This window comes from Coregonus clupeaformis, chromosome 29 (assembly GCF_020615455.1).
Source record: "Coregonus clupeaformis isolate EN_2021a chromosome 29, ASM2061545v1, whole genome shotgun sequence".
NCBI classification, from domain to species: domain Eukaryota; kingdom Metazoa; phylum Chordata; class Actinopteri; order Salmoniformes; family Salmonidae; genus Coregonus; species Coregonus clupeaformis.
In genome coordinates, this window is record NC_059220.1 from 47,749,222 (window position 1) to 47,766,418 (window position 17,197).

The following is a 17,197-nucleotide window of genomic DNA, read 5'->3' on the forward strand; positions in this document are numbered from 1 at the left end:
ATTACCTGTGTGTTTGTAAGCACTTGATACACTACAGCGACATGGATTTCTCATAGTCCTATTCCTCAGTCTTGTATTTATTACAGCTTACAAATGAGCCACTGCTAACATGTATTATAAATCAAGAGCAGACTAACCTGGAATCATAAATGTTCTATTTTTGGGGGGATGACAAATCCATTGTTTTGTTTTTGTAAAATGTGTTCTCAAATGCTCTATTATAGCAACCAATATCTCCCCAGAGTATGCTTGGTTGTAATGTAATAGTCAATATTTGGTACAGTGTAGCAGCCTATTGCAAGAAATACACTGAGTATACAAAACATTAAGAACACCTGCTCTTTTCATGACATAGATTTACCAGGTGAATCCAGGTGAAAGCTATTGATGTCACTTGTTAAATCCACTCCGATCAGTGTAGATGACGTGGAGGAGACAGGTTAAAGAAGGATTTTTAAGACAATTATTTAAGTGCCTTTGAACGGGGTATGGTAGTAGATGCTATGCCCATGCGCACCGGTTTGTGTCAAGAACTGCAACGCTGCTGGGTTTTTCACGCTCAACAGTTTCCTATGTGTATCAAGAATGGTTCACCATCCAAAAGACATTCAGCCAACTTGACACAACTGTGGGAAGCATTAGAGTCAACATGCTAACATGGTGTTCTTTATGTTTGGTATACTCAGTGTACAATTTATCCACTGAATCCACTCCCACATTCACTTCCATCCACAATCTCCCAGGATCCAGAGATATTTGGTATTCCTCGGCCATCCACTCTTTATGCTCTCTGAAGTCTGAATAATGCAGATCTGTATATGACATTGCTGACACAATAGCCTACTGTAGGCTCGGCTCAGGGGAAACCACAAATCTACAGGGCAAAACTCCACCATGCCAGTTATTTTTTTTATAGATGTGATTCACATCACTGTCACTACAGTGCCCACTGTATGTAGTAGATATGGTTAGCTACATATGGTATATGATACAATTCACTCAACATTGATACTGATTAACTGGTATGACTTGTGGATTAGGGAACTACAAACACTTAGGAATCACCAGGGAATTATGCTAAAGTTTGGTTTCCCAAACACAGATTAAATCTAATCCTGAAGTCCAGGAATAGGCTTAATCTGTATTTGGGAAACTGGCCCTAACGCCTTGATCACACCGACAGCGTCATTGCGCAAAATGGTACGCAGCATCATCTGGATATGTGTGCAACATAAGTTCAACATTCACCTTCTGCTACCATTTCTGTCAAGCCATCTACGCATACAGTTTGACGCATAAATTCGATAAATCCAACGTATGCACCACACTGAACGCACTGCAACTGCCTCTCCAACGCAATGCTGCAAGGCAAACGCAGCGTTCCATTGGAAATGAATGTCATTCTGGTGTACCAAAAATGCAATGACGCTGTCGGTGTGATCGAGGCGTAAATGTTCTGCATCAACGTTTTTTTTCTGGAGATACTGTGCATTTTTGTGGGGTTGCAAAAAGGGAAGTCACTAAATGGATTTTAAAGTAGTCTGAGCTCCAAAAAACGCTGCCCTCTGCATTTTCTTTTCAGAGGTTACTGGGGAGAAGAAAGATGGCATCACCTATTTGGGTCTGGTATATGGAAAGCTTGCACTTCATAATGCAAAAAATACCTATTTTGGTCCAAAAAGGCACAAGACGTGTTTTGTCTATTTCATAATGGTAAGCCAAACACTTGTTATTGACACAGTAGGAGGGAGTGACAACCCCTGGATGTAATAGTTGAAAGATCCTGTAGTCAGTGTACAGTCTCTTGCACAATAAACACCGTCTAACTTCTATGCAATGCCTTTCTAAACAAGTTATTCTTTAAGGTTTGCACATGCATAGAGACTGTTAGTAAAGGAGAGGTGGAAAATAGAAAACAGTACCCAGATATGTGCATCCACTGCCACTCGGGTACCCTTGTCAAACTTCCCTATGTGGCATCAGCTGCCTGCTTATTCAGTAGCCAACACAAACCAACCACAACAATAAATATTCAATTCTGGATGAGACAAGTTAGCCTGTGAGCCACCAGTGCCGCTCCAGAGGCTAGACTATAGTACCAAATGCATCAAAACAATAGGCGATCGTGGTCGAGGATAAATGATGTAAAACCAAGAGTGTTCAAATGTGCTAAAGAAAAAAAAGATAAGTTGCACAGTCGTCCTGCATACATAAGAAGATCACCACCTTGTAATGATATGCAGTTACACATTTGTGGCCCTGTTATTGTAAGCAGAGAATCCCACTTCTGATACCAATGTGTTTCTGCATATTGTACGCACCTTGAGGGTATACGGTGGGGTTTGCTACGTTCTACATTTATAATAAATGTCACGCCCTGGCCTTGAGAGGCCTGTTGTCTTAAGTTGGTTTGGTCAGGGCGTGAGTTTCTATGTTATATATTCTATGTTTATGTTCTAGTTAGTCTATTTCTATGTTGCAGTGCTAGGTTGTGTTTCTAGGTTTGGCCAGGTGTGATTCCCAATCAGAGACAGCTGTCGCTCGTTGTCTCTGATTGGGGATCATACTTAAGTAGCCCATTGCCTACTGTGTATTGGGGGATCTTGTTCCTGTTTAGGCTGGTATTTGTATAGCCCTTTGGACTTCACGTTACGTTGTTTATTGGGTGAAATAAACATGTACGCTTTTCACGCTGACCCGTCTCTCAACGTTTGTGACAATAAAGCATTGCATGAATCTATTATCGCATTTGCGTAGTGGCATACAGTTGAGAAGAGGCGTTTCTAGGATTTCCACACATGGGTCTGAATTGTTTTGGCTTTTTATAAACTAATTTCATGCAATTCTACGAAATGTTGTTATTTGATTTTATTAGGATCCCCATTAGCTGACACCAGTGGTTCGGCACATTTGGGCTGATGTGATACAAAATAGTCCAGTATTGCAATGCTTCACTGGATCAATCTGAGAGTTTGCACACACACACTGCTGCCATCTAGTGGCCAAAATTGTGCCTAAACTGCAATATTATATTGTGGCCTTTCTCTTGCATTTCAAAGATAATGGAACAAAAAAATAAATAGAAAACACGTTTTTTTGTTTGTATTATCTTTTACCAGATCTAATGTGTTATATTCTCCTACATTAATTTCACATTTCCAAAAACTTCAGTGTTTCCTTTCAAATGGTTTCAAGAATATGCATATCCTTGCTTCAGGTCCTGAGCTACAGGCAGTTAGATTTGGGTATGTCATTTTAGGTGAAAATTGAAAAAAAGGGTCCGATCCTTAAGATGTAAAAAAAAAAAAAGATCCTCATCAATCTATACACAATACCCCATAATGACAAAGCGAAAACAAGTTTTTAGATTTTTTGCTAATTTATAAAATTAAAAGCCGGAAATATCACATTTACATAAGTATTGAAACCCTTTACTCAGTACTTTGTTGAAGCACCTTTCGTAGCGATTACAGCCTGGAGACTTCTTGGTTATGATGCTGCAAGCTTGGCACACCTGTATTTGGGGAGTTTCTCCCATTCTTCTCTGCAGATCCTTTCAAGCTCTGTCAAGTTGGATGGGGAGCGTCACTGCACAGCTATTTTCAGGTTTCTCCAGAGATGTTCGATTGGGTTCAAGTCCGGGCTCTGGCTGGGCCACTCAAGGACATTCAGAGACTTGTACCGAAGCCACTCCTGCATTGTCTTGTCTGTGTGCTTAGGGTCGTTGTCCTGTTGGAAGGTGAACCTTCGCCCCAGTCTGAGGTCCTGAACTCTCTGGAGCAGGTTTTCATCAAGGATCTCTCTGTACTTTGCTCCGTTCATCTTTCCCTGCCAGGTTTCCTCCAGACGTGAGGCTTGGCATTCAGGCCAAAGAGTTCAATCTTGGTTTCATCAGACCAGAGAATCTTGTTTCTCATGGTCTGACAGTCCTTTAGGTGCCTTTTGGCAAACTCCAAGCGGGCTGTCATGTGCCTTTTACTGAGGAGTGGCTTCCGTCTGGCCACTACCATAAAGGCCTGATTGGTGGAGTGCTGCAGAGATGGTTGTCCTTCTGGAAGGTTCTCCCATCTCCACAGAGGAACTCTTGAGCTCTGTCAGAGTGACCATCGGGTTCTTGGTCACCTCCCTGACCAAGGCCCTTCTCCCCGATTGCTTAGTTTGGCCTAGAGTTTTTGGTGGTTCCAAACTTCTTCCATTTATGAATGATGGAAGCCACTGTGTTCTTGGGGACCTTCAATGCTGCAGACATTTTTCAGTACCCTTCCCCAGATCTGTGCCTCGACACAATCCGGTCTTGGAGCTCTACAGACAATTCCTTCGACCTCATTGCTTGATTTTTGCTGATATACACAGGTGTGTGCCTTTCCAAATCTTGTCTAATCAATTTAATTTACCACAGGTGGATTCCAATCAAGTTGTAGAAACATCTCAAGGATGATCAATGGAAACAGGATGCACCTGAGCTCAATTTCGAGTCTCATAGCAAAGGGTCTGAATAGTTATGTAAATAAGGTATTTCTGTTTATCATGTTTCATAAATTTGCAAAAATTTAAAAAAACCTGTTTTCACTTTGTCATTATGGGGTATTGTGTGTAGATTGATGAGGAACATTTTAATTTAATCAATTTTAAAATAAGGCTGTAATGTAACAAAATGTGGAAAAAGTAAAAGGGTCTGAATACTTTCCGAATGCACTGAACATTATCATGCAAAAATATAATCTCAAAACAAGGTCAATGACGCAGAATTATTTTTCTATTTTAGGGATGACGGACTCTACTGGATCCCTAGAAAGTCAGTATCCATGACAACAAGGTCATCGTGTGAACGCAAAATGACCTACAATTTCCCTTGCACCCAATTGTACACCAGTGCATGGCAGTCATTAGGACAACAACAATCTTTAGTCCTTCATTTAGCTATACAACATGATCATAAGATCAAGATAATATTGTGTGACTCAAAATATGAGTACTGGTGACCAATGTTTGGAGATGTAATGTTCAATGGTTTACTTTACTATGCTAGAACCATGATTTTCCTAGATACATACAGTACTTTCACTATGTAAAGAGATGCTCTTTTCCTGTGGCATTTACTTGACAGTTGGTGACATTTGCTTGACAGTTACTCCCAGGTGGTACTGGAGTATCCTCTGGCGGTGCTCGTCGGGTGTGCAGTGGTCCTCCTTGGATGTTCCCTAGCCGGCCTGTTAATTGGTCCCCTACCAGACTTCTCTGACCCGCTGATGGTGAGTGTCTCCCTCAGCAGCACTGTGGCTTTCTCTGCCAAATTCCTATCAAACCGAATGCTACTGTAAACCCTTTTTTAGCTCGCTCCCTGCCTCTTAAAAAGCTGCCGCAGATAAAGCAGTAGACACTGCATATCTCTCAAACATTTTTATGTCTTGTCAGCTCAGAAATACAAGTGAAACCATATCAGTGCAATTGCAGGTCTAATGAACAGTCAAGAATAGTTACATTAACTGATTGAATGACCATGTCGCTCAGTTGGTAGAACATGGCGCTTGCAACGCCAGGGTTGTGGGTTCGTTTCCCACGGGGGGCCAGTATGAAAATGCATGCACTCACTAACTGTAAGTCGCTCCGGATAAGAGCGTCTGCTAAATGACTAAAATGAAATACTAAATGTGTACAGTTACACTCATGGTTATCAATATGTAATGACCAAGGCAGAGACCAGTGTAAAAATACATCTTGAAAAACATTGAACACAATGCTATATCAATCAACACTGAACGTCATTGTCAATCTTCAAAGCATCCATCCTAGTATGTCACTTAACATACAGTACATTAGCATCTAATCATTCTAATTCATGTAATCAGACTGTCTAATTCACCTACTGTAGCCCTAACAATCAGCATTAGGCCTACATATTTTTTATTAATTAAGAGCATTGTTTTCCTGCTTTGGCTGTCATCAGGAGATGTTGTTCCATTGACTTTGATGTTTTCATGCAGGGTTTTGAGCCTCGAGGAACATACATTGGGGTGCGACAGTCTGCCTTGGCCAAGCTTCAGCAGAACACGGGGCCTGGAAAAACACTGTCTCTGATACCGCAACAGCTCAAAGACAAGACAGCTGGGAGGTACTGTGCAAAAACCGGATGAGCTCCCCACCACACACAGAGAGCTCTGTACAAAATAGCAGCCACAATAAAGTAGAACCACAGGCAACAATTAGGCATCTTTCTGAGGCACAATCACAGATGGACTAAGCCTATGCATAGAACACACATTCCGCCAACATGCTCCCAAATGTATATGATATAGTATAGCTACGGTGTAAATGCTGGATAATTGAGTCCATATGTCTATTGTTACTTGGGTGCTGATTGTGCTATTACCTGTGATTGATATGAATTGTCTAGATGTCTCATGTATAATTGTGTTGTGTTCATGTTTATTTATGAAGCTATGGAGACGGTAGCGGAGGGGATGCCAGTGGGACCCAGGAACAGTCATCCAGGCAACGGCCTAGAAGAATGCTGGACAGGGACTCTGCCCAGGACACGTTCCTCTGTGACTCTCCAGGTAGGCTAATAACGCTAATCAACACCCACATGATGGTGTTGTCTCTCTACTACTAGATACATGTTTCTCAAATGTAGCAGGAAACAATCCAATAATGTATCAATCAAAAACCTTAATATATAGGTATTGACCCGCTAGTTCATCATTCCAGTGTTTCAGTTATGTAAGAATATAAGCAGTCCTCTAGCTCCATTTTTGTAAGTGAAGACTGAGGACAGTCTTTGATGAGGGGTGCCATGTTTTTGCCGCCATCTGTGGTATCACAGGAGACCGCTACGCCCAGCTGGTCTTCCGCTCGGGAAACTCTGCCAGTCTTTGGAGCCTGAAGGCGATCTACTCCATGTGTGAGATGGAGCAGGAAAGGGTAGGTGACTAGGTCTTTACTCATCTTAAATCAGCATACCATCTGCCATTTTCCACCATTACCAACGAGACCATGAAATCAGGGAGCCAACTCAAACAAATTAAAGACCATTCTAGGATACAGAACTTGGCAGGCACTGATAGAAACATTTTTAAATCTGTGCTATTCTTTATTTGAAAGAAAACAAAGTTGTTATGGATCCCCAGTGGGTGACAATAAGTTACGTGATGAAAAGTAGCAAAATAATCTGTACCTTTCAATTTGCTCTTGTAATAAAAGGTAGATGGAACATCAATTACATCGATTTTGCCATGGGTAGAGTGAGAATAAATGATAATAGAAGTCAATAGATGTGTTAAAATGACAAACTTCTCTTCTCCATGTTTCAGATTCGTTCACAACCCCACTTCCAAGATCTCTGCAAGCAACATATCCGTTTGGAAGTGGACGGTGCCATGATCAGGGGCGGATGCTGTCCAAGTTGGTCACTGGGAAACTACCTGGCACTTCTCAGCAATGCCTCATCCTGTCTCAGCCTGACCTCTTTGCAGGTGACGGAGAGTCTGCACCTACTCCGCTTTTGCGCCCCATACTACCACGATGGAAGCCTGGTGGCATATTGTGCAGAGAGGGGCAAGCAAGGCCACTGTGCATCTGTGCCGACTCGGTGCAAACACTCTCGTGCCGTATTCCAGATATTGCATTACCTGGTTGATAAGGACTTCCTAGGGCCACAGACAATAGAATATCAGGTCCCCTCACTGAAATATAGCCTCCTGTTTCTACCGGTGGAAAAAGGAGATCACTTGATGGAGATATACATGAACAGCCTTGAAGGTCGTGAGCTTACATACAAGAACACTACTATTACAGGAATGGACCTAGGCATCAAGCAAAAGCTATTCAAGTATTATCTGGCTAGGGACGCCATCTACCCTGTTCTGGCTGTAGTTTCGCTGTTCCTCACCATGGCCCTTTATTTGCGGTCACTTTTCCTATCAGCACTGTCTTTACTCGCAATTGTGAGTTCGCTCTTGACTTCCTATTTCTTCTACAAAGTGGTTTTCCAGCTGACATTCTTCCCTTTCCTCAACTTAGCTTCAGCTCTCGTCCTGTTTGGCAGTTGCTCTAACCAGGCTTTTACTTTCATTGATTTCTGGAACCTACAACTATCCCAGAATCCACCCGCTTCTCTAGAGAAGAGAGTCAATCGAGTTCTCCAAGAGGTTGGATATTTGATACTGGCATCAGGACTGACTTCTAGTGCCACGTTTTTCTCGGGGTTCCTGAGCAGCATCACAGCAGTGAGATGCTTTGCTGTGTACCTGGGAACTGCGTCCTTAATCTGTACTCTCTCCTCCCTTGCGTGGTTGCCCAGCTCTCTCATTTTGTGTGAGCGCTACACTGTGGCTGCCTCAGCCTCTGTTACTGCTCAGGCCTGGAAGCCTTGCTGCACGAAAAGCCCTGGCGGGTTCTGGGACACAAGCTCGCGAAAGCGGTGCCTCTTCACCTTTGGTCAGAAGCTACGAGGGTTGAAGCGGGGACTATCCGACACCTCCAATGTGCTTTTCCTGAAAATCCTCCCTTGTGGAGTGGTCAAGTTCAGATACATTTGGGTCTGCTGGTTCGCAGTGTTGGCCGCAGGAGGAACATATATCTCAGTTATAGACCCTGGTATGAGACTACCCACTTTAGACAACAGGGTAACTCAGTTATTCCGCTCCAGCCATCCCTTTGAAAGATATGATGCTGAATATCGCCACCAATTCATGTTTGAACGGCTGGTGAATGGGGAGGACCAGTTTATTACATTAACTCTTGTTTGGGGAGTCATCCCAACCGATAATGGCAATCACTTTGATCCAAAAAGCAATGGATCTTTAGTTATGGATCCAGAGTTTAACATGAGTAGCCCAGAGGCTCAGGTGTGGTTGAGAGAATTGTGTGGAAGAGTTCAAAACCAAAGCTTTTATTTACCCTCATCGTCATCGTCTGAAAACGAAGGCTCAACAGACAATATCTGTATTGTCGAGCAACTCATAGACTGGGTGTCTATTCGACATTGCTCAGAGAGTAAGGATGCTTTTCATTTTTGCTGCAATGCTATTTCTTTTCCTTACCCACCGAGTGTTTTTGAACAATGCCTGAGTATGATGGTGGCCGAGCGGCATGCAGAGGGTTATGTGTCCGAGGTTGAAGGCCTACATTTTGAGGCAGATGGGCAAATAGCAGCCCTGGTAATGGTATTTAGGACAACGCACCGCTATAGTTACAACTTTAGTAACACCACCCTTTTCTATAATGATATTTTGTCATGGTTTAATGGAGAAATTTCTAGGGCACCACTGGGACTTCAGAAAGGATGGTTTGTGAGCCAGTTGACACTCTTTGACTTGCAACAATGTCTAAGCTCAGAGACCCTTGTGGTTACTGGGTTCTCTGTAGCGCTGGTGTTTGTCTTGCTTCTTCTGACCACATGGAATATTCCACTGAGTGTTTATGGCACTGCTGCTGTTGGAGGAAGTGTTTTTGTCACCGTCGGTCTCCTTGTCCTTCTAGAATGGCAGCTCAGTGGTGTGGAGGCACTCTTCATATCAGCTGCTTCTGGGCTGTCTGTTGACTTTTTAGCCAACTACTGCATATCATATAATTCAGCTCCACACGCTGATAGAATTGGAAGAGTTGCGCATTCCCTGAAAAGAATGGGCTGTCCTGTAGCAATAGGAGCTGTGGCCTTTTGCTGTGCGGGCATCATCATGCTCCCTACTACTGCCTTGTTGTTCAGAAAGCTGGGAATATTCCTATTTCTGGTGAAATGTGTAGCATGTGGATTTGCCACCTTCTTTTTCCAATCCCTATGCTGCTTTTTCGGTCCTCAAAAAAACGGTGGGAAAATAATGGTGCCATGTTCATCTAAACAGGGAACTGAAGGTCTCCCATCCTGCTCAGCATCAGAACCTAGGTCCTCGACCTCTGCAGCCAACGGGGCTTTTGGGAGATCAAGCGTTCAAAGGAATTTCAATAAAGACAGGGGTAATTCCCTTTACCCGAACCAACAGCGTCATAGACAGCGACAGGTAGGAGGCGGGAGGGAGTCAGAGCAGTATGAGCTTCAGCCATTGGCTTATCAGCTAAGTGAAAGCTTTGAGAACAGCACGTGCACTAGTAAGCTATCCAACAGACCCTCAGTTCTCTCGGATGACATCCAGTTCGGTGGGCTGAGTCCCAGGAGAGATGTGGAGAGGAGCAACATTGAGGCAGATAGTGAAGAGATCTGTGGTAGGAACCACAAAGGCTGTCACCCACCCCCGGCTTTGCAGACCTCTTCCCCATACAAAGAGAACACCCTAGGGCCAGTAGTTGCTCCTCCGGGTGACCTGGCTAATGAAAAGCTATTGTGCAAGATGTGCAGAGGACAGTCTGCTGGCATCAAGCACTGGAACGTATCGCTGTCCTCTTCCTCAAGCATTGAGGAAACCATCATTAGTCAAACAATAGAAACAATTTACCAGCCATCCCTCTCAAAGGATGAGGCCCCCAATAGTCCATTTGAGCATCACCCCCACAAACGCCTACTGTCAACTCAGAGTTCATTTGACGCACTAGAGGATTTCAATGAGACTTGCCTGAGTGACGCTGAACCTGGACCCTCAAACCAACAGATATCTATTGAAGCAGAGGGAGAACTTGAACCACAACCAGGGCACCTTAACGGAAAGAGAGACACCTTACGCCTCTCCCTGAGAGAGATCACCTATGAGACAGTCTCTCCCGGATGTGGGAGGGGTCATACAAGCCTGAGTGAAGGACCAGTCATGTTGCCAAACAGTAAACCAGATTTGCCTGATGTATGGATCAAACGAGATGGGCCAAGGGAAGATACAAACTGAATGGGATTTCAAAATAATCTAAGCATGCAAAAGTTTTCAGTTAATCGTCAGGCAGCTTCATTCGCTCAATCAGAAACTATCCTTTGATAAAGTATTATCATAAACAGGTCTAGTTAATGCAGATACTGCTTCATGCGGAATGTTATGTTGTGACAAATATTCTTCATAATGGATTTAGAAATGTTGAAAATTGACAGCCAGACAGACACTGGAACTTGGATAATCACTGGCATTTTTGTCTTGGCCTGAACCACCCTGATTTATATCCATAATCTGAATAAACTATTGGACAATAATGTAAATTGAACAAATTGAATAATTTCCAAATACATTTTAGATGTGAGAGAAGGTGCTCTTTTGTTTGAACGCAATGCTTGTGCCATGCTATTAGAGGCAAACACCACCAAACAAGAGGCACACCTCACTTTATCTTAACATGGTACAAAGTGATGTAATTCACATCACTAAAAGTAGTTCAGAGATTGTGTTATATCATATACATTTTCTAACCATTTTAATGTCAGAACGTACCACTCATTGCTGTTGTTCAATGCCAAGAAATGTAACATTAATTTGGTAACTGTTAAGACAATTCTGTGTGTATTAATTATTTAGGGGACCTGAACAGCACTGTTGCAGACTTGCAGGTACAGAGCTATATTTGAGCATTGTCCTTTCGATAATGAAAAAGGAATGTCTTGCTCATTTATTGGCAGGCCTGAATTTGACAAAGGGGGATATATGTTTGCCTCGACGGAATATCTGCAGTATATGGATAATGGTGTACAATGTGCAGCATGTGCCAAATCTTTGCAACAATCCTTTTTCCATGAAGAAAATGTAAATGTATGTGTTCTGTGTGAAAAATGGTTTCAGATATGTGTTTTTGGTCCAAAATGTGGTGTATCGAATACAACCCAGAATCATTTATTGATGTTTTAATTACGAAGGGTTGATTGTGGTTTGATGCAATGACCTTAACAAGAAATTGTCAAATGTGCCTACAAGCAGGGTTATTTTGAAGTTGTCTCATCCAAAAGGATTTCCTTTTGAAATAACCTGCCTTAGAGAATGAAATAACTTAACTTTCGGCTTTTTAAGAGCAGAGAAAACTGAAAGGTTGAAACAACTATTAAAGCCCAAATGCAGTCTTTTTAATGTTATTTTTAAAACATACAGTGGCTTGCAAAAGCATTTTTTTCCTATTTTGTTGCCTTACAACCTGGAATTAAAATGGATTTTTTGGGGGGTTTGTATCATTTGATTTATACAACATGCCTACCACTTTGAAAATGCAAAATATTTTTTTTTTGTGAAACAACAACAAATAAGACCAAAAAAACAGAAAACTTGAGCGTGCATAACTATTTACATCATTTAGCGTCTGCTAAATGATGTAAATGTAAATAAAGTACATATTAATTTTCACACGGTCGAAAGCAAAAAAGTGTATTTTTACTGAATGGTTTGTTTTATTCAAGGTCATGAAGATACTACAATTTAATTACATTTTTACATGCTTACAGTGTTAGTTTCATCAGCTGTTGTACAATATGTTATAAAACAGGAAAAAATGAATTTTCACTGCACTGGGCCTTTAACAACAGAGCTTGGTTAACCAAGTGTCCAAAGTCCAAAACTTTCACTTTTGTGAAGCTTTGAATCCTATTGGTCACGTTCTAGACTCTTTGTATAGTACATTATCTGCACTTCTGTTGATTTCTGGCTCCCAGGTGCCTTTTATACAGGTAACGAGCTGAGATTAGGAGCACACTCTTAAAGGGAGTGCTCCTAATCTCAGCTTGTTACCTGTATAAAAGACACCTGTCCACAGAAGCAATCAATCAGATTACAAACTCTCCACCATGGCCAAGACCAAAGAGCTCTCCAAGGATGTCAGGGACAAGATTGCAGACCTTCACAAGGCTGGAATGGGCTACAAGACCATCGCCAAGCAGCTTGGTGAGAAGGTGACAACAGTTGGTGCGATTATTCGCAAATGGAAGAAACACTAAATAACTGTCAATCTCCCTCGGCCTGGGGCTCCATGCAAGATCTCACCTCGTGGAGTTGCAATGATCATGAGAACAGTGAGGAATCAGCCCAGAACTACACGGGATGATCTTGTCAATGATCTCAAGGCAGCTGGGACCATAGTCACCAAGAAAACAATTGGTAACACACTACACCGTGAAGGACTGAAATCCTGCAGTGCCTGCAAGGTCCCCCTGCTCAAGAAAGCACATATACATGCCCGTCTGAAGTTTGCCAATGAACATCTGAATGATTCAGAGGAGAACTGGGTGAAAGTGTTGTGGTCAGATGAGACCAAAATTGAGCTTTTGGCATCAACTCAACTCGCCGTGTTTGGAGGAGGAGGAATGCTGCCTATCACCCCAAGAACACCATCCCCACCATCAAACATGGAGGTGGAAATATTATGCTTTGGGGGTGTTTTTCTGCTAAGGGGACAGAACAACTTCACTGCGTCAAAGGGACGATGGACAGGGCCATGTACCGTCAAATATTGGGTGAAAACCTCCTTCCCTCAGCCAGGGCATTGAAAATGGGTCTTGGATGGGTATTCCAGCATGACCCAAAACACACGGCCAAGGCAACAAAGGAGTGGCTCAAGAAGAAGCACATTAAGGTCCTGGAGTGGCCTAGCCAGTCTCCAGACCTTAATCCCATATAAAATCTGTGGAGGGAGCTGAAGGTTCGAGTTGCCAAACGTCAGCCTCGAAACCTTAATGACTTGGAGAAGATCTGCAAAGAGGAGTGGGACAAAATCCCTCCTGAGATGTGTGCAAACCTGGTGGCCAACTACAAGAAACGTCTGACCTCTGTGATTGCCAACAAGGGTTTTTCCACCAAGTACTAAGTCATGTTTTGCAGAGGGGTCAAATACTTATTTCCCTCATTAAAATGCAAATCAATTTATAACATTTTTGACATGCGTTTTTCTGGATTTTGTTGTTGTTATTCTGTCTCTCACTGTTCAAATAAACCTACCATTAAAATTATAGACTGATCATTTATTTGTCAGTGGGCAAACGTACAAAATCAGCAGGGGATAAAATACTTTTTTCCCTCACTGTACATGATGAGCTCCTTCTCAATGGGGTCTGAACGCACAATCTTACACTCACTGCATAGAGGGTCTCTCGTGTTTGTAGAAGCTGAGTGAGAAGATTCTGTGGACTTTGTTTGATCCCCATTTTCTTCAGATGGTCTGGGTAATGCTCCAGGTGTGGCTGGACTGGTGTGGACCTGATTTGCACTCTGTTCTACATCATTCAGTTAACAGTCTCTTGAAACAGAATTGCAAACCTGTGGCAACAGCTCTGGCTGAGGTGTCTGAGCATCTTTGCCATTGACGTCAGACCGCGCATTGCTCACCTGTCCGATTCCTTCATCTGGGATGTCTAGGAGATTAAGATTCGCCTTCAAGTGGTGTTCCTCCAGAATCGCTTTGAGAAGGTCGTGGTCGCTCATGCCCACCAGGCCACCCTTCGCCCTGTCGGGACCCCAAGCAGAAGAACCGTAGATGGGGTCGTTGAGGATGGGGTAGCCTGGAGGTGGACGCGGATCTGGTGAGTGCGGCCAGTGAAAGGGAGGCAGCGCACTACACTGGAGTGGCCGTTCCAGCTGAGTCTTTGGAAGACTGTGCGTCATTCCTTGCTTTTAGGATGCACCCTGTACAGTCCCACCTTGAAGGAGAACACCAGGATAGGCTCCTCACAGATTATCTCGCCCTCTGGGAACCCCCTCCACTCAACAGACGTACTCCTTCTCCAGCTGTAAAAGATGACATACTGTATCAGTCACTAATATCAAACTTTGACAAAGTGTATTTTATGTTCAGTCATAGAGAGATTGTCACGGATGCCGCCAAGGCTGCTCCTCCTCCTTGCTCGGGCAGGCTTCGGCGTTCGTCGTCCCCGGAGTACTAGCTACTGCCGATCGATGTTTCGGTGTGTGTCTTGTGTTGTCTAGTTTGTACACCTGTTTCTTATTTTGTATTGATTATGTAACATATAAGTTCCCTTGTTTTATGCTTGCCTTTGTGTGTTATTGTCCTTTTGTCCTGTCGTATGTTTGGCATTGCTAGCTCGTTATTTTACGCACTCCGCGTGTTACTCCTCTAGTGTTGGAGACTTTTGTTTTTGTGCGTATTACTGGAAGTAAAGTAGTCATTCCTGATCCTCTGTGTCCTGCGCCTGACTTCACTGCCGCATACACATCACCCCAGTTTGACAGAGATTATACTTGAGGCCCTATTCAATCCAAACTGGTAACCAGATTTCCAGGATAAGTGAATAAAACATTTCTTATCAGTTTATGACTCTGAATGTCCTTTTTCAATTGAAAGGTGCAAACTGCACTAACATAAGGTAGACTGAGGATGTCTCACCTGTCTTTATCGCACCAACACGTTTTTGGGACACTTCCAAAGTGCGGGTGAAGAGCAGCACCCCAGACGTGAGGCGATCCAGCCGGTGCACAGTATGAAGGCCACATATGCCCGGTTCTTTCCCAGGATGAAGATGACCGTGTTGTGATGGAAGCGCCCGCAAGGATGGACTGGCATCGAGGATGGCTTGTCAACTACCAACACCTCCCCGTTATCTTCCAGAATCTCCAGGGGCCGTCTGACTACAGGTGGCTCATGGCAATGCACTGTGTTCCTTCCATTGTTCTGAGGGGAAAAAGACCAGTCTGAGGCAATATTTTTTCTGCAGACTTAAAAAACATAGGATCAAAGTTTGACTGCTGTATCTGACTCAAGCCAACATAGATCATACTCAAGACAAAGATGAATCATACTAGGTTAAGTTAAATCAGGCTGTAATACACAATTCATTTGTATATACAGCATTAAACTAATGCCTGCAAAATTCGACAATTACAAATTTTTGGTGTGTGAATTTTTCATTTTTTATTTGGTTTCTATTTTTTTAATGAACACTGAAAAGTGTTGATTGTTCTCCATCCTCCCCTGATTCAGAATATACAATTTTCATTGTCATGGCATGGCAACTAACTTGACCTTGGTGCCGAACCGTACCATACCTACTGTCTAAAAAGTTGGGTAAATAATAGTTTGAGGTGGATATTGTCTCAAATTTCTAGCAGCTAAAGGACAAATCACACAGACAACTGGTATAGTAAGTCTAAATGTAATTTTATTCAACATTCTGGCTTGTAAGGAACATTTATATGATTTTGCAGGCATTAGTTTCAGGCTGTATATACCAATTAATTGTGTATTACAGCATGATTTATCAGACTAGAACTTACCCTGAGTGTTATGGTGAGGTCATCCACTGGTATCTCGTTGAGTCGGATGCGTCCTAGTTTGGAAGCCCTAATGTAATACTCCAAAGGCTTCGCTCAGAATTCACTGCTGAAAACCTCAAGAAGACTTTTCCCAATCCAGCGTCCCTTGCAATAAATGTTGAAGTCAAAGTAGTATGAGTGCACTTTGCGTAGACCTCCTTCAAAATAGTAAGTAATTTCATAAAAAGTATCTTTGCTAAAGCTCACTCCGGGGTTGCGTTTTTGAGGGAGAGGAATGTATTGCTCTCCCGGACGGAGTTGTTTCTTCCCACCCCCTCCTCGTCGTCTCTTTAAACGACTACTTTTCTCTGGTTCTTCGTCCTCTTGGCTCTTACGTTTAGAAGTTTCTTTCAACTCGTTGTCCGTGGTAGAAGTGACTGTTGTGTTTGATGTATTTTCCTCCGACACCCCCGTCACTGTAGACTCCATTGTATGCGACACTACTGTCAAATTGTGTTGATGCAAACGTGTGCCAGACAACTCTGAGTTGTAAAGTGTATGTTCTTTAGTCACTTTCCAAATTACATTTCTATAATTTGTCAATTGCGCACTGCAATGTCCGGCATGTGATAGTGTACTATTATCAAGCGTTTGTTGGAGATTTGTTGAACAGATACATTTTTCTTGAAATAACATACTACATTAAAGAAAGAGGATCGTATTCTCTAGGGAGTTCTTTAAAAACACTGTTTGTCTGGTTACCCGTAAATAAAATACTGTGACAACTGTGTTCAAAATACTCACTTGCATCTCACTGAAGCAGCCGTGTAAATATCGGTCTTCCTTCGATAGGACCTAGAGTATGTGGACAACTACAAATACCTAGGTGTCTGGTTAGACTGTAAACTATCCTTCCAGACTCACATTAAGCATCTCCAATCCAAAATTAAATCTAGAATCGGCTTCCTATTTCGCAACAAAGCCTCCTTCACTCATGCTGCCAAACATGCCCTCGTTAAACTGACAATCCTACCGATCCTTGACTTCGGCGATGTCATTTACAAAATAGCCTCCAACACTCTACTCAGCAAATTGGATGTAGTCTA

General features: G+C 42.7%; 1 protein-coding gene and 1 pseudogene across 1 annotated transcript; one reads left to right on the top strand and one right to left on the bottom strand.

The window, feature by feature from the left end:
• Positions 1 to 3,494: 3,494 nt before the first annotated feature.
• LOC121545163 (protein dispatched homolog 2) lies at positions 3,495 to 12,054 on the top strand. The gene is made up of 7 exons (XM_045208978.1): positions 3,495 to 3,499; positions 4,766 to 4,795; positions 5,129 to 5,252; positions 5,985 to 6,112; positions 6,439 to 6,557; positions 6,824 to 6,921; positions 7,311 to 12,054. Exons 1-7 carry the CDS (start codon positions 3,495 to 3,497, stop codon positions 10,809 to 10,811), a joined length of 4,005 nt encoding a protein of 1,334 aa, XP_045064913.1. The 3' UTR covers positions 10,812 to 12,054.
• Positions 12,055 to 13,848: 1,794 nt separating this feature from the next.
• Positions 13,849 to 16,881, bottom strand: LOC121544498 (annotated as a pseudogene).
• Positions 16,882 to 17,197: the final 316 nt, after the last annotated feature.